We start from the raw sequence: 17163 nt of genomic DNA, 5'->3' as shown, positions 1-17163 counted from the left end.
ATACAGCTGGTCAACGATAAAGTTTGGAACAGAATCCAACCTGATTCACAGCTTTACTCTCAAGTTCATCAGTCTAAAAATTAAACATCAGTGAAATTCTGCACACAAAATACCTACAAAAAGTGCTACTCACTGCAACTTAGAAACCTCTCTCTGTGTCATAAACCAAAATTAAAATTGTTGGGTACAGAGAACACGTTTTCCTTCTCGTGAAATAAGAGCTAAAACTTTGTATTAATCATACATATGTGTAACTACACATACTCTTGCACATTATGGCCATGCACACATGCTAATACATCAGAATGAGAGGAGCTAGCAGATAGAATTATTTAGTGCAAGTTTAAAATCTCTGCAATTTTTTAGCAAAATACATCATGGTAAATAATACCAGGGCTGTGGCATAATTCCAATATTGTAAGGGATTTCCATTCTGTTTATCTTATTTTAATATTATAATGGCCAGGTAAATTAACCTGATAGTGGAAAGCATCCAGAAAGCACTTTGGAGCCTTATTCAATAACTGCCATAAACCTCACCTTTAATTTTTCATCTTCCTTGAAATACTGGATTAATAATATGCATGCTACATTTGCTTGTTAGATATCCACTGAATCATAGAATTAGAATATATTTTTGCTTTTGCAGGTATTTGTAGCAACTCTAATTAGCTTCCTTTTGCAATATTTACTTCCACTATCATGTGCTTCTTGGATTTAGTTCCCCTCTACAGACTCCATCATGAGACTGTTTCCTTCACTGGTATTACCAAAACCATATTTGAATAGTAGAAAATATTAATCACCAGTGAAAGAATGGCTGAGGCTCTGAAAAACGATCCTATTGGAACCCTAGCACATCAGAAGTATTATCAGTCTGCTCACGTTTATTTTGCCCCACATGCACAAATACAAATAATCAATTTAAAAAGTGAAATATGAAAGTTGCTGTCTCTAACTGATCCCTGTTTTACATGTATTTTTGCAAGACTACAGCACAGAATATGAGTTATTAAACCAAATGAGCTGCAACTAAAATTTATCTAAAGACAGTCTGTATTATAATTACATAAAGACTGTATCAATTAAAATGTATTATTAATTTGTTTACAAACCAATGGGCTTCATTATTCACTCAAACATCAGAGCAAATTACTAAGCTTTAATTTGCATATTTACTTATGACTAGATAATTACACACAAAGAAGGTAATTTAGCTTCTTAATCTACCTAACTTCTCAAATTTTAATTGCTTTTTAATTATAAAAATCATTACTGCCCTAAATACCCTTAGCTGGATTTCAGCAAACTTCAATAACATAAAACTTTTCCTTACCTTATCAAGTTCTGGGTCTTGAAAAGGAAATTTGCTTATAACTATTTTGTATTCTTCTTCATTTGCCACAGGAATAGGGCTGTAGTTGTCTGCTTCAAAAATATCCCTGGTGAATTAGTTAAAGTGGAAAAAAAACAAACAGACATGTAACTTTATTTAAAGTATTTTCCAGTGTTAAAACATGTAAATTAATATACATTTTATTACTATGCTTAGGTGTGCAGCTTCAAAAACTCAAGAGCTATACTTGTCATCATTTTAGACAACCAAACTATTTTTAGATGAATTTGAAAGCACCTTGTATATACTCTTCATGTTGTGCCTAATCACAGAAAAGTAGCTGAAAGCATTTTGATGTGTATGACTCAAAGCATAATACAGCAAAGGAACTTGAGATCAACTTGTCTACCCCAGGGCAAACCATAATGAGATACTTATTAACTGTGGTAGCCTACACTTTGCCTACAATAAAGCAGATATTCAGCGTGCCTCACTTAGGTAGCAGAGGTACATATAGCCCCATGGAGATAAATTAGAGAACTTTAACTAGGCATGTGGCCAGAGCGTTAAGTACCCTCTGAACTCTTCTATTAGTCAAATGACCATGTTAGTCATTTGTATTCTAGACTAAGATTCTAGAGAGCTTGCGAATCTGAAGTGCTTAATTTAATTTTAAGGTTTTCTGTATTACAATGTAACATATTTTATGGTAAGCAATTTCTGCACAGTCATCCCGCCCTATCTGCAAACAGGCTTTGGTGTACAACCCCAGGCTGCTGTATTCCTGGATTTACAATTTACTCTATCAAATAATTCCAAGGAATATGCGGCAACCAATCTGCATTTATTAAAAAAAAAACACAAAAAAAACAAAAAAACAAAACAAACAAAAAACCCAAACACGAAGTCATATTGGCAATGTCAGTAGTCTGTCAGGGAGGTATATGTATCAGCTAGCTGTAAACACTAAGATAACCTATATCAGGATCCTAATGCCCTATTGCAATAACCTAGTGTTATTAGGTTCCTAACAAAGAAAAACAGATAACTTTGTCCTGCATGTTTCTCCAGTAATGTCCCTTTGGAGACCTTCCTTCTCTCCAGTAACTACAGAAGCAGTACCCAGTGGCTCTTCTAGATACTAGTTACATGTAATGAATATCTTAGTCCTGTCCAACCTGAAATTCATACACAATACTGAGTTAATCAATTCTTCCAGAATTACAACACTGTAAAAAAAAAAAGTCAGACAAAAATAATAGATGCAATACAAAAGGCACAATTATTTTGAAATACCAACCTGAACAATACCGACCACTTTTTAAGAAGTGTTTCGTTGTATTGGTCTCTTATCTCAAATAAAAGATCAAACAGTCGGTTCACAGGAAAACCATAGCCCTATAGTATAAAAATGAAAAGAATAGATAGTTCAATAACTAATACACTCAATTTCTATCACATGACTTCATGGCTCTGAGATGAAGACGAGACTTCTCATTCAATCTTGTCAGTTCTATAAAGCAATTACAGTGCTTCAAACACAACAGTATAATTAGAAGATTATATATTAAATTTTTACCTAACACTTTGCTTTCAGTTTTCAAGAAAAAATTTGTCCTATTTCTCTTCAACATTTTAACTTACTATTTATGCACATAACCAATCTTTTTTGTCAGTCTGTTAAACATTGTAAGAATACTTGCCAATGTTCTTAATTTTCTCTTTTGGTTAAAGAGTTAATGGTAACTGGAATATTATTCTTGCTTAAGATCAAAAGTAAAGCATTTATAAAAGACAAAATGTAGGCACATTATAAAGCTAACATTAATTGTGCACCGTTATGAATAACTGGATGCTAGCTGGATAGCCCAGAATGTATACATTAACCCAGTTCCTCCTTTTCAGTATTATCACAGCAAGTAATACATATATTTTTAAAATGCTATTGCATACTTTTCTTCTTGATTCATATATATGATTCAGGAAAAGCCAAAGCATTGCACTTACCTAAAGGTAAGAAAGAAAGAATCTAATTCTAAGAATTTTTGTTAAATTACTACTATAGTATGTACCTGCAAAGTATCAGCAAATACTACAATGAGATTCTTCAGTTCCAGAACAAGGTCAGGATCACTGCAATAGGACTGAAATTGAGAAATTCTGGTTTAGTTAAAAGGATTTAAAGTAAGGGACATATGTTTTCAAAGAATATTAGCACAGAAAGTTAAACTCATCTCTTTACCTGACCGACTGGCTCAGTAAAAACCAACTTAGACTCACTTATCTTCATTTAGGCTAGCTACATAAAAGTAGTTGTTAGATTTCTGTATGAACTATCAGTACTATAAAAGCTCAGAAAATGTAAACTAAAATATGAGATTTAATAAACATCAGTATGTTGTACTGAGATTCAAAACCAGCAAATTACATCTATTTTAGTGGAATGAAAGCATACCTCAAAATGCTTTGCTAAGTCAACATCAAGAGTTTTCCACAGGAAACACTTTTGAACACTGAGCTTGGATCTAGCTAGTGCTAACTGTGCCACCTCAGTCTCCCAGCTGTATGGGTAAAACACTAGAAGCTTCTAAATAAGTTCAAATTACAAATTTGATGGTGAAAAGTCAAGACTAAGTAATTTACTGAATAACTTAAATTTGATTTTCAGAGGTGTAGAACCATACAACTCAGGATTTCACCTTAGCTTTGCTATTTGCAATACTGGATAATGAAAAAACTTTTGTATTAGAATAATCTAAAGCAGCATAAGAATACAGTATTGGTTGGAGTCTATCCACCTTTCTCTAATTTTTGCTTTTAGAATACTTTATTAAAGTAAGGGCTCTGTTTATAATACCCCATAAGACAACATACAATTACCTAAAACTTAGTCTGCACTAGGATTATGTTAGGATGAGATTATGACAGAACTGATTTTGATGAGAGTTATACATTTTGAGAAGAATTAGTGATCAACTACATGAGAAGATTTTGAAGAAATCTTTAGAGATTACATTACTTTTACTCCTTAAATTACCATATTCTTACTTCACTGTATAAATCCATACATAGACAATTAACTTGAAAAATATTTAGCTTAAAAAAATGCTGACTATATCCCCTCAAATGAATTAAAAACTATGAAAACATCTTGTGTACCACTGATCAGTAAAGGTCCTATGATAAAATTATGTGAACTTTGTCCCCATTTTTCCTCAGTATATATGAACTGTAAAATATTCCTCGAATCAAAGATCAACTGTAATAAAAATGAAAATAACCCTCCATAAATGAACTGCTACTAGCAAATATTAAAAAGGGAAAGATAAAACTCTTCTACTTTTTCTGATAGTAAAAATTATACCAATAGTAAACTCTGAAGCAATTTACTATCAGTCAGAGTGACAATGGTATACATCAGTTTTCACAGAGGAATAAGAAACAGCATGCAGCTATTCAGCATCATTGGAACTAAGGCATAAACGTAACTTTAGGAGACACTTTGAATGCACTGAAATACTCAGTTGATAGAGATTTTTTCTAATATCTTTATTTCAACATAAACATATTACTACTATAGCATTGAGGAGATAGCTCCAAGGGTTTTTTTTGCTGGTGAAGTTTATTTTGGAAACACTGCATTTGAAATGATAATTAGGAACTATTTCCTGGTGGTGCTTTCAGTGCTGAACTATTCAATCTGATCTAATGAAGAGGTCAGTTGAGACTAATGAGGACGGATTGCAATAATAACAGCAGATTAACTCCGCATATTCTAAACTGCTGGACTAAGAGAAGGTTTGGAAGACCCAGTGAGTTGTAAATCAGTGAAGGATTATGCAAATAACCCATGGCTGCGGATCACAGCCTGATACTGTTGGGAAAAACAAAAGCTTGGCAGGCTCCCTCACAAATCTGAGCAATTTTTAATCACAAGGAAAAGAAGACATGAGAGGGGTATAATTTTTCACTTTGTTACTATTCCAGCTTTAAATATACAGAACTCTTAAGAGGATTTAAACTGCAACACTGATAAAACTTCTCACTTACTGAATGTGTTCTAAGAACAGCAATGATCTTGGAAAGGGCCATGTTCCAGAGTTCATCAGTATATGTTCTTGTTACCAATCCTTGGGTTACATGTAAAATGTGGTCTTCTACTACAAAGAAACTAAACCAAAATAATGCTTAAATTATTAAGTTGCTTTCTAATATTAGAGCAAATTCTGCTCTTTCACACATGTAGTCAAATCCTTCCCCATTTGAGCAGTAACACTTTGATAGGTCTGGTGTTCTGCTTTGCCCAGCATGAAGTCAAAACATGGAAAGTTTATTTCATGTCAGCTGGAGCCCAGACTGCTAGAGTGTCCTTGTGGGGCATTATACTATCAGGATCTGGGTGCTCTTCCCCATTCAGTCCCAGCAACAACCACGCACACGATCTGTGCAGAAATTGAATCTTGCAGAAGAAAGTTTTTGGACCACAGGAGAACAGGGGTGAATTAAGTAAAACTGAAATAAATCTTCATTTAGAAAACTTACCCTACAATTTGGCTGAAGTATCTTCTATAGCCTTCTACTGTTTCATGCTTGCAGTGAAAAAGAAAACAAGTTGAGGAATAAAAATACCATAATCAGCTACAACCCAAGTCAATGCAAAACCAAAAGTATTGGTTACCATGCTTGACTGCGGTTGCAGAACTAATCTTGCTTGTTTTCTCCTTTGCTTTCTGTAGTAATTTTCAAATATTTCTCCATCACCCTAAATGAAGACAAAAGTAGTTAAAACAAGAACATTGTTTCAGTATGAAAAAGGCACTTCTTAAATTAAGGGTAGAATTCTCTTAAACTAAGCCACATATTTTGCATTTATTCCACACACAGGACCTCCAGCTGACATCAGTGAAGTTTTGTGTGCATGAAATATGCAGAAATCACCTTTTTATTTTTTAAAGTAGCCTACAGGATGTACTGTAAATGAGAATTTTGCTCATGTGGCTACATTTTGTCAGACAGTATTATGCATTTTAAACAATATTTATGTCTTTATATTACAGGCATATTACCTGTTACTCTGTGACTGAAAACCATTGGCTCCTAAAATGTTTCTCTGCATTATTGAAGAAACTAAATGTAAAGTTGTATTGTAAAGTTAAGTCACCAAAACATTTTTATGAATATATGATATGTCTGAACACTGCCCGCATTAGTTTTGCCTGAGGAAAAAAACACATGAGATTTAATATTTTCTTATTCTCTTTGGAATTGATAAACATAATAAGTATGGATTTGGATTTTTCTCCTATCATGGTCCTTAAAATACAATACCCTCTCTGCCTAATGATTACATTGTGAGGAATTCATGTAACATCCTACTCATCTCATTAAGATGACCATTCAGTAGAAACCATCTGTTCATTTGAAATCAGTTGATTTCATTGACTCATCTACCTACGAATGCAATGTAATTTGTATGCAAGCAGAATAAAGCAGCTTAGCATTTTTTGAAAGGTTTATTTTAACTTCATGAGCCTATTATTAGGCCAGTGGTATTTAGAATTCCATTACTTGGACTTATAAAAAAAATCTTCAAATCAAATTATTACAAAGATTGTTACTTACCTAACTCCTTTATAAGATATAAAGAGGAAAGTTTTTAAGTTTATAATGACGATTTCATCGTATTTAGAAATACTGCTAACCTAACAAAATCTAAAAGTGAAAGAGTCTTTGCTTAAAACCAAAAAAAAAACCACTTGAAACTGATATGCAAATTTACTAGAACACTTTCAGTTGCAGCACAACTTTACAGTGTGCTACTAACATATACTGATCAAACATACTAACCATCCACCTCCAGCCTAAATAGTCAATGCAGTTTTCAGATGCGTAAAGCTATTACTAAATTCTAATTCTAATGCCAGATCTCTACTCAGTCCTGACATAAGTGAAAAAGTGTATCTGATCTCAAATCCACACCAAAAATGGAGATGTAAAATATGACACAACCTGTCACAATCTCCAGTTTTTGCTTGCTGTTTTGCTCTACTATTCCAATTTCCAAAAGATTCAGACTGAATATTCCCACATTTTGTAATATTGATCATATCCCCCCAAACATTTGGGTAACACGGAACACTTGGGGGAACTGCAAAAGCAGTAATAGCACTATTCGGGCAGACATGCATATTTTACATATACATTTAAGAACAACTGAGTAATTAACATCTTGTGTGTCCCTTATTAGGCATACAAAATAAAACATGCAGTCATGCCCTGAGTATCCATACTTTACCCATCTCAGCTGGTTCACCCAGAATTACTACTACTAGAAGCAATATGCTTGCTTGCAAACTATTACAATTTAAAAATACAGAAGTGAACAACTTCAAAAAGTAAAACATCTTTTTGAGGTCACCTTAATACATACCAAAACAGAGTAGATGTGCAAACACCTATAGACTGGAGAAAAGTCTACAAGATCTTGGGCAGTTAACACCTAAAGAAGTAAAGGAAAAATAAAAGTAAATAAAGCAGAAAAAGCATACAATCTCAAAATGTGATACATTACCAACAGAACTTGTCCAATTAATAAGGACCCCAAGATAGATAGGTTCTATCACAAAATTAATTGCTTGCAAATTAATTGCTTGACTCTCCCCTCCCTTTGTACTACAGTACTAGATTTTGTGTTATAAGACCGGAATCTTTTCACTGTTTTCAAAGTACCAGATGTAAAGGTCTAAATATTCACTGTGTTATTCAATTTATGAATACTAAATATTTGGTAGCTGAAAGAGATCTAACACAAGCTGAAGTCTTCAACATAGGAATGCTGGCTTTAGCAACAGCAGAATAATTCAATGGGCCACATACCATTTACAGTGGGCAGGTAATGTGTAATGTAAATTATAACTGAACTCCCTAATAATATAAATTCTATCCAGTCGAATGTCCCCAGACATAATGCTAAAGCTAGCATTAATACAACTAATATTTTGGCAGTATTTTTTCCCCTTAAAATGCTAATCTAGACTGGTGCCACTTGAAGGTGTCCTCTGGTTCTTCCTGACTAATGGTGACCATCTACAGGCAGCACACTGCAAATTCTGTTCAATAAGCCTACAAAATTCACTTCAAATGAGACATAATGATTCAGTATAAAGTTACCTCTTCTTCGTGTTCATCATCTTCTTCAAACGTTCGCTTCAATGTAATTTCATTCTTGGATTCCAGAATTCTGCTTCTACCTAAATGCATATTCCGACCATAATTTATATTATTCTGCTTCTGAAGAGAGGTATTAAAGGTTTTCTGCTGCTGAGCCTGTTTTAAGAGTAGTACCAATAAAGAGGGATGTAATGCAAATTTTATCACTGATGAGTATATGCTATGACATGAAAAACAGGTAGTGCTACTGAACACACATCAATATAACTGCAAGACATATGCATGTCCTTAGCCTACACCAATTATTTTGTCTTTAATCATTTTGGGATGATAAATGAGTCCAATACCATATTTCTGCATAATTTTTCCCTAATCCCCAAAATACAATTTTAACAGTAGAAAAAATAAAAAAGTAATCTGTAATTTTCCTGATCCTAAAGTGCAGAGAAACAATATTTCAATGAAGTAGTTATCATGGATTTTTCAGCTATTTGTTTGTTGTCTTCAGTTAAGCCTTAGTGCAGAAGCCAAATGCATCATGCTGTCCTATTACTGAAACAAATGCAACAAGATAGCATAGTATAATCTTGCAATTAAGTTTCATTTATAATAATCAATACTTCTCTTTACAAAGAACCTCAGATGACAAAGTGGCAACCTAACCTGAAATCTACCAGAAAAAAAAAAAAACAAAACCAACTTTACTTGCTCTCCAAATACATTTAAAAAGCATTAACTTCTTTAAAGCTCACCCAGCGGCACATTATTTTGTGATGGAACAGGCAAGGGCTCCAGCTGTCCCAGTATTCTCCTGGCTCTCACCTCAGTCCTCTGCATTAGTGGTACTTTAGAAAGAACTAGGTAGTTATCTCAACACTTCTTTTAGTCTTTCTCATCTTTGCCAGCTGGCCAGACAGGCTGCTCTTTGTTTTGGTGTAGTAGCTACTGAGTCTAGGAGTTGACTACTTGAAGTATTTCACTATTTTTTGTAACTTGAGATATACAGCATTTCTCCTTCCTTTTCCAGGGAGGAAACTACTTCTTGTCTAGGACACAGATACAAATTTGGAAAGAAAGCTTGATGATACTGAGGTGTCACATTGCTGCTTCCTGTGTCAGCTAGGGAATGCTAGAATTGACAACTTCATGTCTAGAAGATGTTATCCAAGATGTTAGTAAAGCATTTCACAGTTCATCTTTACTCAAAGGTGTATGTGATGATGATGATAATCCTTAGATAAATGTTTGGGCTAACCCAAGACTATCAACACTGATATTTTCAGTAGATAATAGAACTGAAGTGATCCTTTTAGATCATCTTACCTGCTTCATGGCAGTTTCCCCAATTCTGTCAGAATGCTTTCGAATACTCTCTAAGAAATCCTTTAGATCTGACATTGATATTTCTTTTATTTCTTCACGCAGTTTTGGAAGATTTTCTATCATTATCTGGCAAAACCGGTACTGGCTAACTCTAGGAAGATACAGATTTTCTAGCTGTTCCATTGTTTTTAAAGCGGAATAGTATCTACAAAGAGATTGATTACAAAATCAAATTATGTAGCTTCTTACAAAAAATTTAATAAAATATTTATCAAATATAGGATACCAATAACAGGCATGCGATCAAGATACATCTATTGAAATCAGTATGTTCTTAGAAAAATAAAAAAAAATAAGTGATTCATAGAACACTTTCATTTGGGAAAAAAACACTGAACTGTCAGAGTGGCTCAGTCAAGTCAAAATTTTAAGTAGGTTCCTATGGTATTAGTTGTTCTGATCAATAGAGTTACAGAATTATGGAAACATAGAACGGCTTGGGCTGGAAGAGACCTTAAAGATGATCTATTTCCAACCCCCGTACCATGGGCAGGGACACTTTCCACTAGACCAGGTTGCTCATGGTCCCACCAAATCAGGCCTTGAGTCCTAATACCACATGAAGCATCCTGCAAGATAGAGGCACTAAAGTCATAACAATTTCCTCCCCTTCTAGCTTGAATTTATTTGGATATTTTATTAGTTCTTTTTTCTGAAACACAAATTGCCAGTCACCCAACACTGCAGTACATGCACCAAACAATGAGAAAAATTTCCTAAAGTGTGTCTGCACGCATGTGCCTTCTTTAGGCAGATTACATGTGAACATGTAACACACATCTACACCCACCTTCTTTCCACCATCCTTAGCTGGAAAAGACATGTATACACTTAGCTCACGCAATATTTTTTCCAACAGTGCATACTTTGCTGTAAATCACGAATCTTTACTTTTCTGACAAAATACAGCATATCCTACCAAGGAAATGACTACTCTGAACAAGCATTAAGGACAGGGTTTTTTTCTTTTGAAAAAAAAACAGGTTTTTGGTTTTTGGTGTTTTTTTGGGGGTTTGTTTTTTTTTTTTTTAAAGAAAAAACAACAAAACAACAAAGACTCCATAATTTTCTTTATTCTTTCATGTTCTGTTAGCCTACAGACTTATATATAGCAGAAATACAGAAGAGACGGTCTGACAGGGGGGAAAAATAAAACACCAAGAAATGGTACCTCCCATGTCCATACACTATACAGATGTTGTACAGCTATAACTATGTCGTGAAATTTCATGCAAGGGACAATGAGTTTAAATACTCAGAACTAAGCATAAAAAGCAATTTAACTGCAATAAACAAACAAACAAAAAGACTCAGTTCTGACATCAGAAAGATACCAAATACAGTTATTTACCTGTCTTCACTTTCAGTACTCTCACAGATTACAGGGATTGTGAGGCCAAGACTTACTTGCTAAAACCATTTACCAGCTTCAGGCCTGTAGCATATAACCAAAATTTTTATATTTTCAGTTGATGTAGAGAAAGACTGAAAGAAAGAAATTTTGACTGAGGGAAATTGTTTTTCTAAGCTTCCTCTTATAGAGAGATGAACAGCACATGGAGATGGTTCAGAGCTGAATCAAACTCTTATATGCCTGTTCTTGAAGCCAATATCTTTCTCTATTTCATTTTCAAATGTCACACAGGCTCTTAAGGAATAATGCTTGAGAAACTTTTTACGTTATTGAAAAGATGAAGCAAAATAAAAGTGAGCCAATTCTGAGAAAGACAGCTAAGCTAAGAAGGCAATAAACAGAAATACTATGATCAACAAATCTTTGCTGTCAACAACATATTAAAGAGAGGTACAGGAATGCTGTCAACAACATATTAAAGAGAGGTACAGGAATGCTGTCAACAACATTTTAAAGAGAGGTACAGGAAACAGGTTAAACATGAATAGGACAGCAGTTAGTTGTGGATGTGACCACAATTTTCCTTTACGTGGCATTCTTACCAGCCACTCAGCCCAGGTGGCGTTTGGAAAAATGTATTTAGTTTTGCTTATTAGAACAGAATAAGGAGAAGTGATGTCTTCTAGCTTGTCTTGAATGAAGTATAAAACCTGAGATCAGACTGAATTAACTTTCTGATAGTTTCAAGCCTTTCTTTTTACAAATACAGAGTAATATCCTTAGCCCATTATTTAGCTTTTTATGGTATAATTTTAGTTCCTTTTTCTTCCTGAAAGTCCTACACAATCAGTACTGGAAAATAACCAAATTATTCTGAAAGGAAAAAGCTGAATATGAGCAAAGTCCCTTCAAATGTTCAAGAAAATCTGGAAAAGTGTCCTTTGCAGTTCTGCTTCTGAATATTACTTTGTTGATATGGTGAGTAAATATTTTCGAAGTGAAATAAAATTCAAGTTGCTGGCTTCCCTTCCATAGACAAGAATTAATAAATTATTAATACTACAGTTGTGACTTTTTGTTCCACTCTGAAATCAACATATTCTTTTGAATTTTCTCAATAAAGACATTTCAAAGCTGGAGGATGGGGGGGAAAGCGGGTGGAGGTGGAGGGAAATCTCTTTTATTCCAGAACACAACTGCTTTCAGGAGACTGCAAATAGAGTTTTCAAGTGTAAATTAGGAGCTTTTGTTTATTATATACTTGCTTTATATAAAATATACATAAGGCATCCGGAATGTTGGAGATAAGAGGGGGTCTGGAGTTTTATTTGTGTGGGTTTTGTTTTTTTAAATAGCAAATGATCAGGAGTGCCACATGGTGAGACTTCTGGGGAATAAAACCCAGAATAATAGCATCAAAATAGTATAAAAGGGTTTTATTTAAATTATAAGGATCAGCTTATCAGAACACTGTTAGTTCATCTGGAAGGTTTTTGACTGCTGTCTCTAAGATCAGAATTAACATAATCCATTTAAAATCCATTCTAGAGTCCCTTACTAATTATATATATATGGATCTCAGGACCTTGCCCTTTTAACATCTGTTCTGATTAAGCACTGAGGTCTTATTAATTTGAAGGTCATCTGCAGGTCATGATTTAAACTAAAAAGTTTTGCATATCATTTAATGGAATTATGTATTGGTATATTATGCTTTAAAAACATTCCACAGATTTAACTCAATGCTGAAGATTTTGACAATAATATTATCAGTTCCTATCATATACTATCAATTATATAGGTGAAATTTGCCCACTTGACTACAAATGAGTTAAAAATATATTTTCAGTGTTATTTCTCCACAGAAATATAGGAGTCCTCTGTCACTTCTTCTGAGCTAATCTTGTAAGAATATGTGTCTCAATGCAAAATTTACAATGTAGGCTTTGAAATTAAAGACGCAAGTTTGAAACATCAGTCGAGGTCACACGATAAGACTATCCAGAACTGAACTATTTTGTCATCAGAACCAGAAAACTGTAAGATGGATAGATGGATTTTACTAACATCTCCAAACTATAACAGTGGAAACTTTAAAAACTAGCAAGCAGGACTGGAGGCGGGGAGGGGGAAATAAAAATATTTAAAGGAGAAAAACACATACCACACCCCCCAGACAAAACCAACAAACCCCAGAAATTAATATTAGTGCTTTAATCATCTTATGCTAAAATTGAGCTGTTGTTCTATGAAATGTCTAAGTCCCAGTAATAGTCAGGTCTGAATCAGAATTTGAAACATCAACACAAAAAATCCAAAAGCAAAAGAAAGTGACTGTTCCTTTAGTGCACATGAAATATTGTTATATTTTAAATGACAGAGAGAACTTTCAAGTTTTTTTATCAGTAGAGTGTTATTTGGAGGCAATTAAGAGAAATACCATAACTTACTAAAAAGCCCCATCAATTTAAACTAGAGCAGTCAAGAAGCTACACAGGACAGGAGCAAGATTAACTAAAAGGCTGTAAATTTTTCTGAGAATAACATATTTGTACATAAGCCTTTTGAGTAAAGAAACACATAGTCATGTCCCAAAATGTCCTGCTGAAAAAAACAAGAGGAGAGATGATAAAATGAAAATCCTCATTTTAATTAAAGAAACAAACTTAATTTACAGAGAAAAAATAGTAGTGTTCTCCAACTTTTGTGCTTCCCTCAGAGGCAAATGCTGTATACTCCTGCTTACTACATTTCTGTTGAGTAAATATAAAAACCATTTTATACTGAAAAACTCTGTACCCCAAACAAATTTAAGGGAGTTCATTGGAATTTTTCAATAATACTGCAGGAAATTCACATTCATAGATGGTGAAGATGATATACTGAAAATGCAGTTAAAAATCTTTCACTGCAGGAAGAACTATTTATTTATTTTGTTTTTAAATCTAGTTGCCTTAACAATTCTAAGTGTAATTTTTAAAACTTCCCCAGCATAACAAGTTTATTAGCTACCCAAAAGCACCACGACCTTAGAACAAGGCACTATTAACTCTGAAATTTCTGTAAAGTGAGTCAAAAGCTCAATATTTCTGAAAATCAGATTAAAGAGCTGCTGTGTGGAAGAAAAAAAAAAACCCACAAAACAACCAAAACCAAAACAAAACAAAAAAGAAACCCACAAAAAAAAAAACACAAACAAACACACAAGAGCTGTGGAATTTTTAAAAACAGCAGTTACTGAATGAATGGGGTTGTGAGTGTGGCAAGAGATCAAGCAGCTGACAGTTCAGTATCAAATATATGTTTTGATGTGGTTTTTTGCCAGAGTCATGGTATCTTTGGGAAGTATTGTTTTACAGCTGATGCTTCATTTTGACATAGTTCCAGAACAATGCAGAAGACCAAAACACCATTGGTTTTATCTGTTCTGAAATCATTCCATACAGAGACAGGTGGAACCAAATTATAAAAATCACTGATTTTCCTATTTGCATCCTGTATGTTTTCAGGTTTATTTGAATGCTTGGAAGGTTCATGGAGGGAAAGGCTGCATGACTGTCTCAGTGAGACTTAGTAACCTAAATAACTAATCAACTCTGTCTTTCCCACAGTTCAGAAGAAATCTTATAGTAAGGTCAGAAAACAAATTCAAGGCTTTCAGGACAAAAAGCTCCCTCTGAAGCACCATACTCTTTCTCGAGTCTTTCTCAGAGCAGATTCAAGAAGATTCAGCAACAACCTTAGCAGGTGGATGTTTTATTTTCATTGCATGGTGGGTTTGGGTGTTCTGGTAATATTTATTGTGGAAGAGACTTGCAAAAACATTGGTTCTAACAATTCCCAATTAGACCACATTCACTTGACGCACCTGGGAACTTTCTCCAATGCACAGGCCATGGTAACAGAGCTCTAAAAAACGTGTGATAGCCTTATCTCCAACCAAAAATTAAAGATTGAAATAGTCCAGTCTAAATGCATAGCCCCCAGTAGGTGTTTTGGTGAGCAGTAGAGAAACCACACCCCTCCCTCATGCTTCCTCAGCTAAGACTTTAAACCTTCCATAACTCTGTCCAGCCAATTGTGTCTGTTTAGAGCAGATTTCTGCGGTTACTTCCTCTCACAACTATAGTTCTTGTCAACTTCTGTTATCCACGGCTCAGGAGACAGATAAATAGTATACAGAGCCTTTCACCTCCAGGTCATCAGTTCAAATGTAGCCCATGTTGGTAGGGACCAAAAGTTGCTATCAATAGATGGCTTTCTGGTCTCCTTAGTAAACCTCCATTCCATCTGCATAAACCAGTATGTATTTCAGAGCCCAAATCCGGCATTATCTTAAAAGGTGTCCATCATAGCGAAAAGGAAATGGAATTCCAATCTTCATCTTAAAACAACTGTCCCCCTCAAATACAGAATATCCACACTTCTGTCTTCCCTTCCTTTAAACATTAGAAATTCCAGCTTTATTCACAGAGCAAAACCGTTAAGGCAACAGATTAATGAAAATGTGTTCTAAAAGGCTGCAAGCAAAGTCAAAAGAAAAGAGATCTTTTTTAAAAAGACAATGAAAGCTTTGCTGCATTAACAAACCCCAGTGAATGTTTATGAGAAAAAATATTTTTGCCTAAAATAAACATTCGTTATGGTTTTGTTACTATAAGGATTGTGAATGCTCCTCCCTCTGAGTCTTCCAGGAAAGCTTCACAGCAAAACTTCGAAAGGTTAGTTTTGAAATTCCTTGTATCTGCACACATCAGCAATCAGGTCTTTGCACTGATGCATGGATGTCCTTGCTATTGCTCAGTCACATAGTGATAAAGGCCAGGATATACTCACTCTTTAGATTTCTTGCCTGCTAAGCCACAAGGAAATTACCATTTCAATTACCTGCAAGTTCCTCAGGATAGCCACCTCTAGGCTGTACTACAGGGAATTGTAAGTCACAGGAAAGTAGTAACTGTAGTGTAGCTAATGAAAGATGAGCTGGAGCAGTAGCCTGCAGCAGAGTCTAAACCTTCTGCTCTCCATGTGATTTCAAGGTATGGTACATCAAAGCTATGGCATCTCCCCTCTCCCTTAGATCTTTTTATGGTATGACAATGACATGTCCAAACCCCTCAACTCAGTATATCATCCTTTGACTTTTAAGACTTCCTGCCTGGTAACTCCTACCACAGGAAAATTATCAGATGTGAATCTCTTAAATAATAGAAATTTACATTTAAATTAAAAATTTCTCAGAAAGCACATCAACCATCAGTGGACTCTACAAAACCACCAGTGAACATGGAGTCAGAATGCTAAAAGCCATCTGCAATTTTATCTCTCTTAAGTGATCTTTCCAGTACAATATTAGGAACTATAACTTCCCTTGCAATTCTAAAACTGGGATGGTGATTGTCTGACAGAGCAAGAGAACAACAGAATGCAGGCTCTGATCCCAGTGTTTCCATATTGTTAACAAGCTAAACGTAGCACACTCTACAGACCACCCTGCAGAAAGAAGCAGCGAGTCGGACAGCACATCCTGCAGCCTGTTCTCTGACCACTAGTAGCGAGGGCACTGGGTTGTTTACATATTTCTGCTGAGCTGCTCCGAGAGCACTGCAACAAACCAGTGTTTTCAGAGGAAACAGCGTGTAATAGTCAAGCTGGTAAGATCTATCACACCGGTTTACATCTAACAAGTTTTTATTGTAATAAAAGGCAGTATAGTGCCACAGCTATTAGGTTATTCTTAAAGCTCTCACATTTCTGCAGAATCATAGAATCATAGAATAATTAGGGTTGGAAAGGACCTTAAGATCACCTAGTTCCACACCCCCCTGCCATGGGCAGGGACACCTCACACTAAACCATCTCACCCAAGGCTTCGTTCAACGTAGCACATATACCACTGTCAAAGATATATCAGATTGGC

At 34.8% G+C, this 17163-nt stretch overlaps 1 protein-coding gene across 15 annotated transcripts in view; it reads right to left on the bottom strand.

Moving 5' to 3' along the window:
- EXOC6 (exocyst complex component 6) overlaps positions 1 to 17163 on the bottom strand; it is a 93164-nt gene that overhangs the window by 52354 nt on the left and 23647 nt on the right. For all 15 annotated transcript variants that reach the window (XR_009964978.1, XM_062619409.1, XM_062619411.1 and 12 more), the window contains exons 6-14: positions 9830 to 10034; positions 8507 to 8662; positions 7767 to 7835; positions 6015 to 6098; positions 5879 to 5925; positions 5387 to 5507; positions 3409 to 3480; positions 2637 to 2734; positions 1337 to 1442 (exon numbers count right to left, since the gene is read on the bottom strand). Coding sequence is in view for 14 of the 15 variants with exons in the window: in XM_062619409.1 (XP_062475393.1) it covers positions 1337 to 1442; positions 2637 to 2734; positions 3409 to 3480; positions 5387 to 5507; positions 5879 to 5925; positions 6015 to 6098; positions 7767 to 7835; positions 8507 to 8662; positions 9830 to 10034 (958 nt within the window). In the remaining variant the exon portion in view is untranslated. The remainder of the gene's footprint in view (positions 1 to 1336; positions 1443 to 2636; positions 2735 to 3408; positions 3481 to 5386; positions 5508 to 5878; positions 5926 to 6014; positions 6099 to 7766; positions 7836 to 8506; positions 8663 to 9829; positions 10035 to 17163) is intronic.

This window comes from Pezoporus occidentalis, unplaced genomic scaffold (assembly GCF_034315485.1).
Source record: "Pezoporus occidentalis ecotype Australia unplaced genomic scaffold, CSIRO_AGI_Poc_V1 ctg210, whole genome shotgun sequence".
In the NCBI taxonomy this organism is placed as follows: domain Eukaryota; kingdom Metazoa; phylum Chordata; class Aves; order Psittaciformes; family Psittacidae; genus Pezoporus; species Pezoporus occidentalis.
This window is presented reverse-complemented; position numbering and strand designations above follow the sequence as displayed.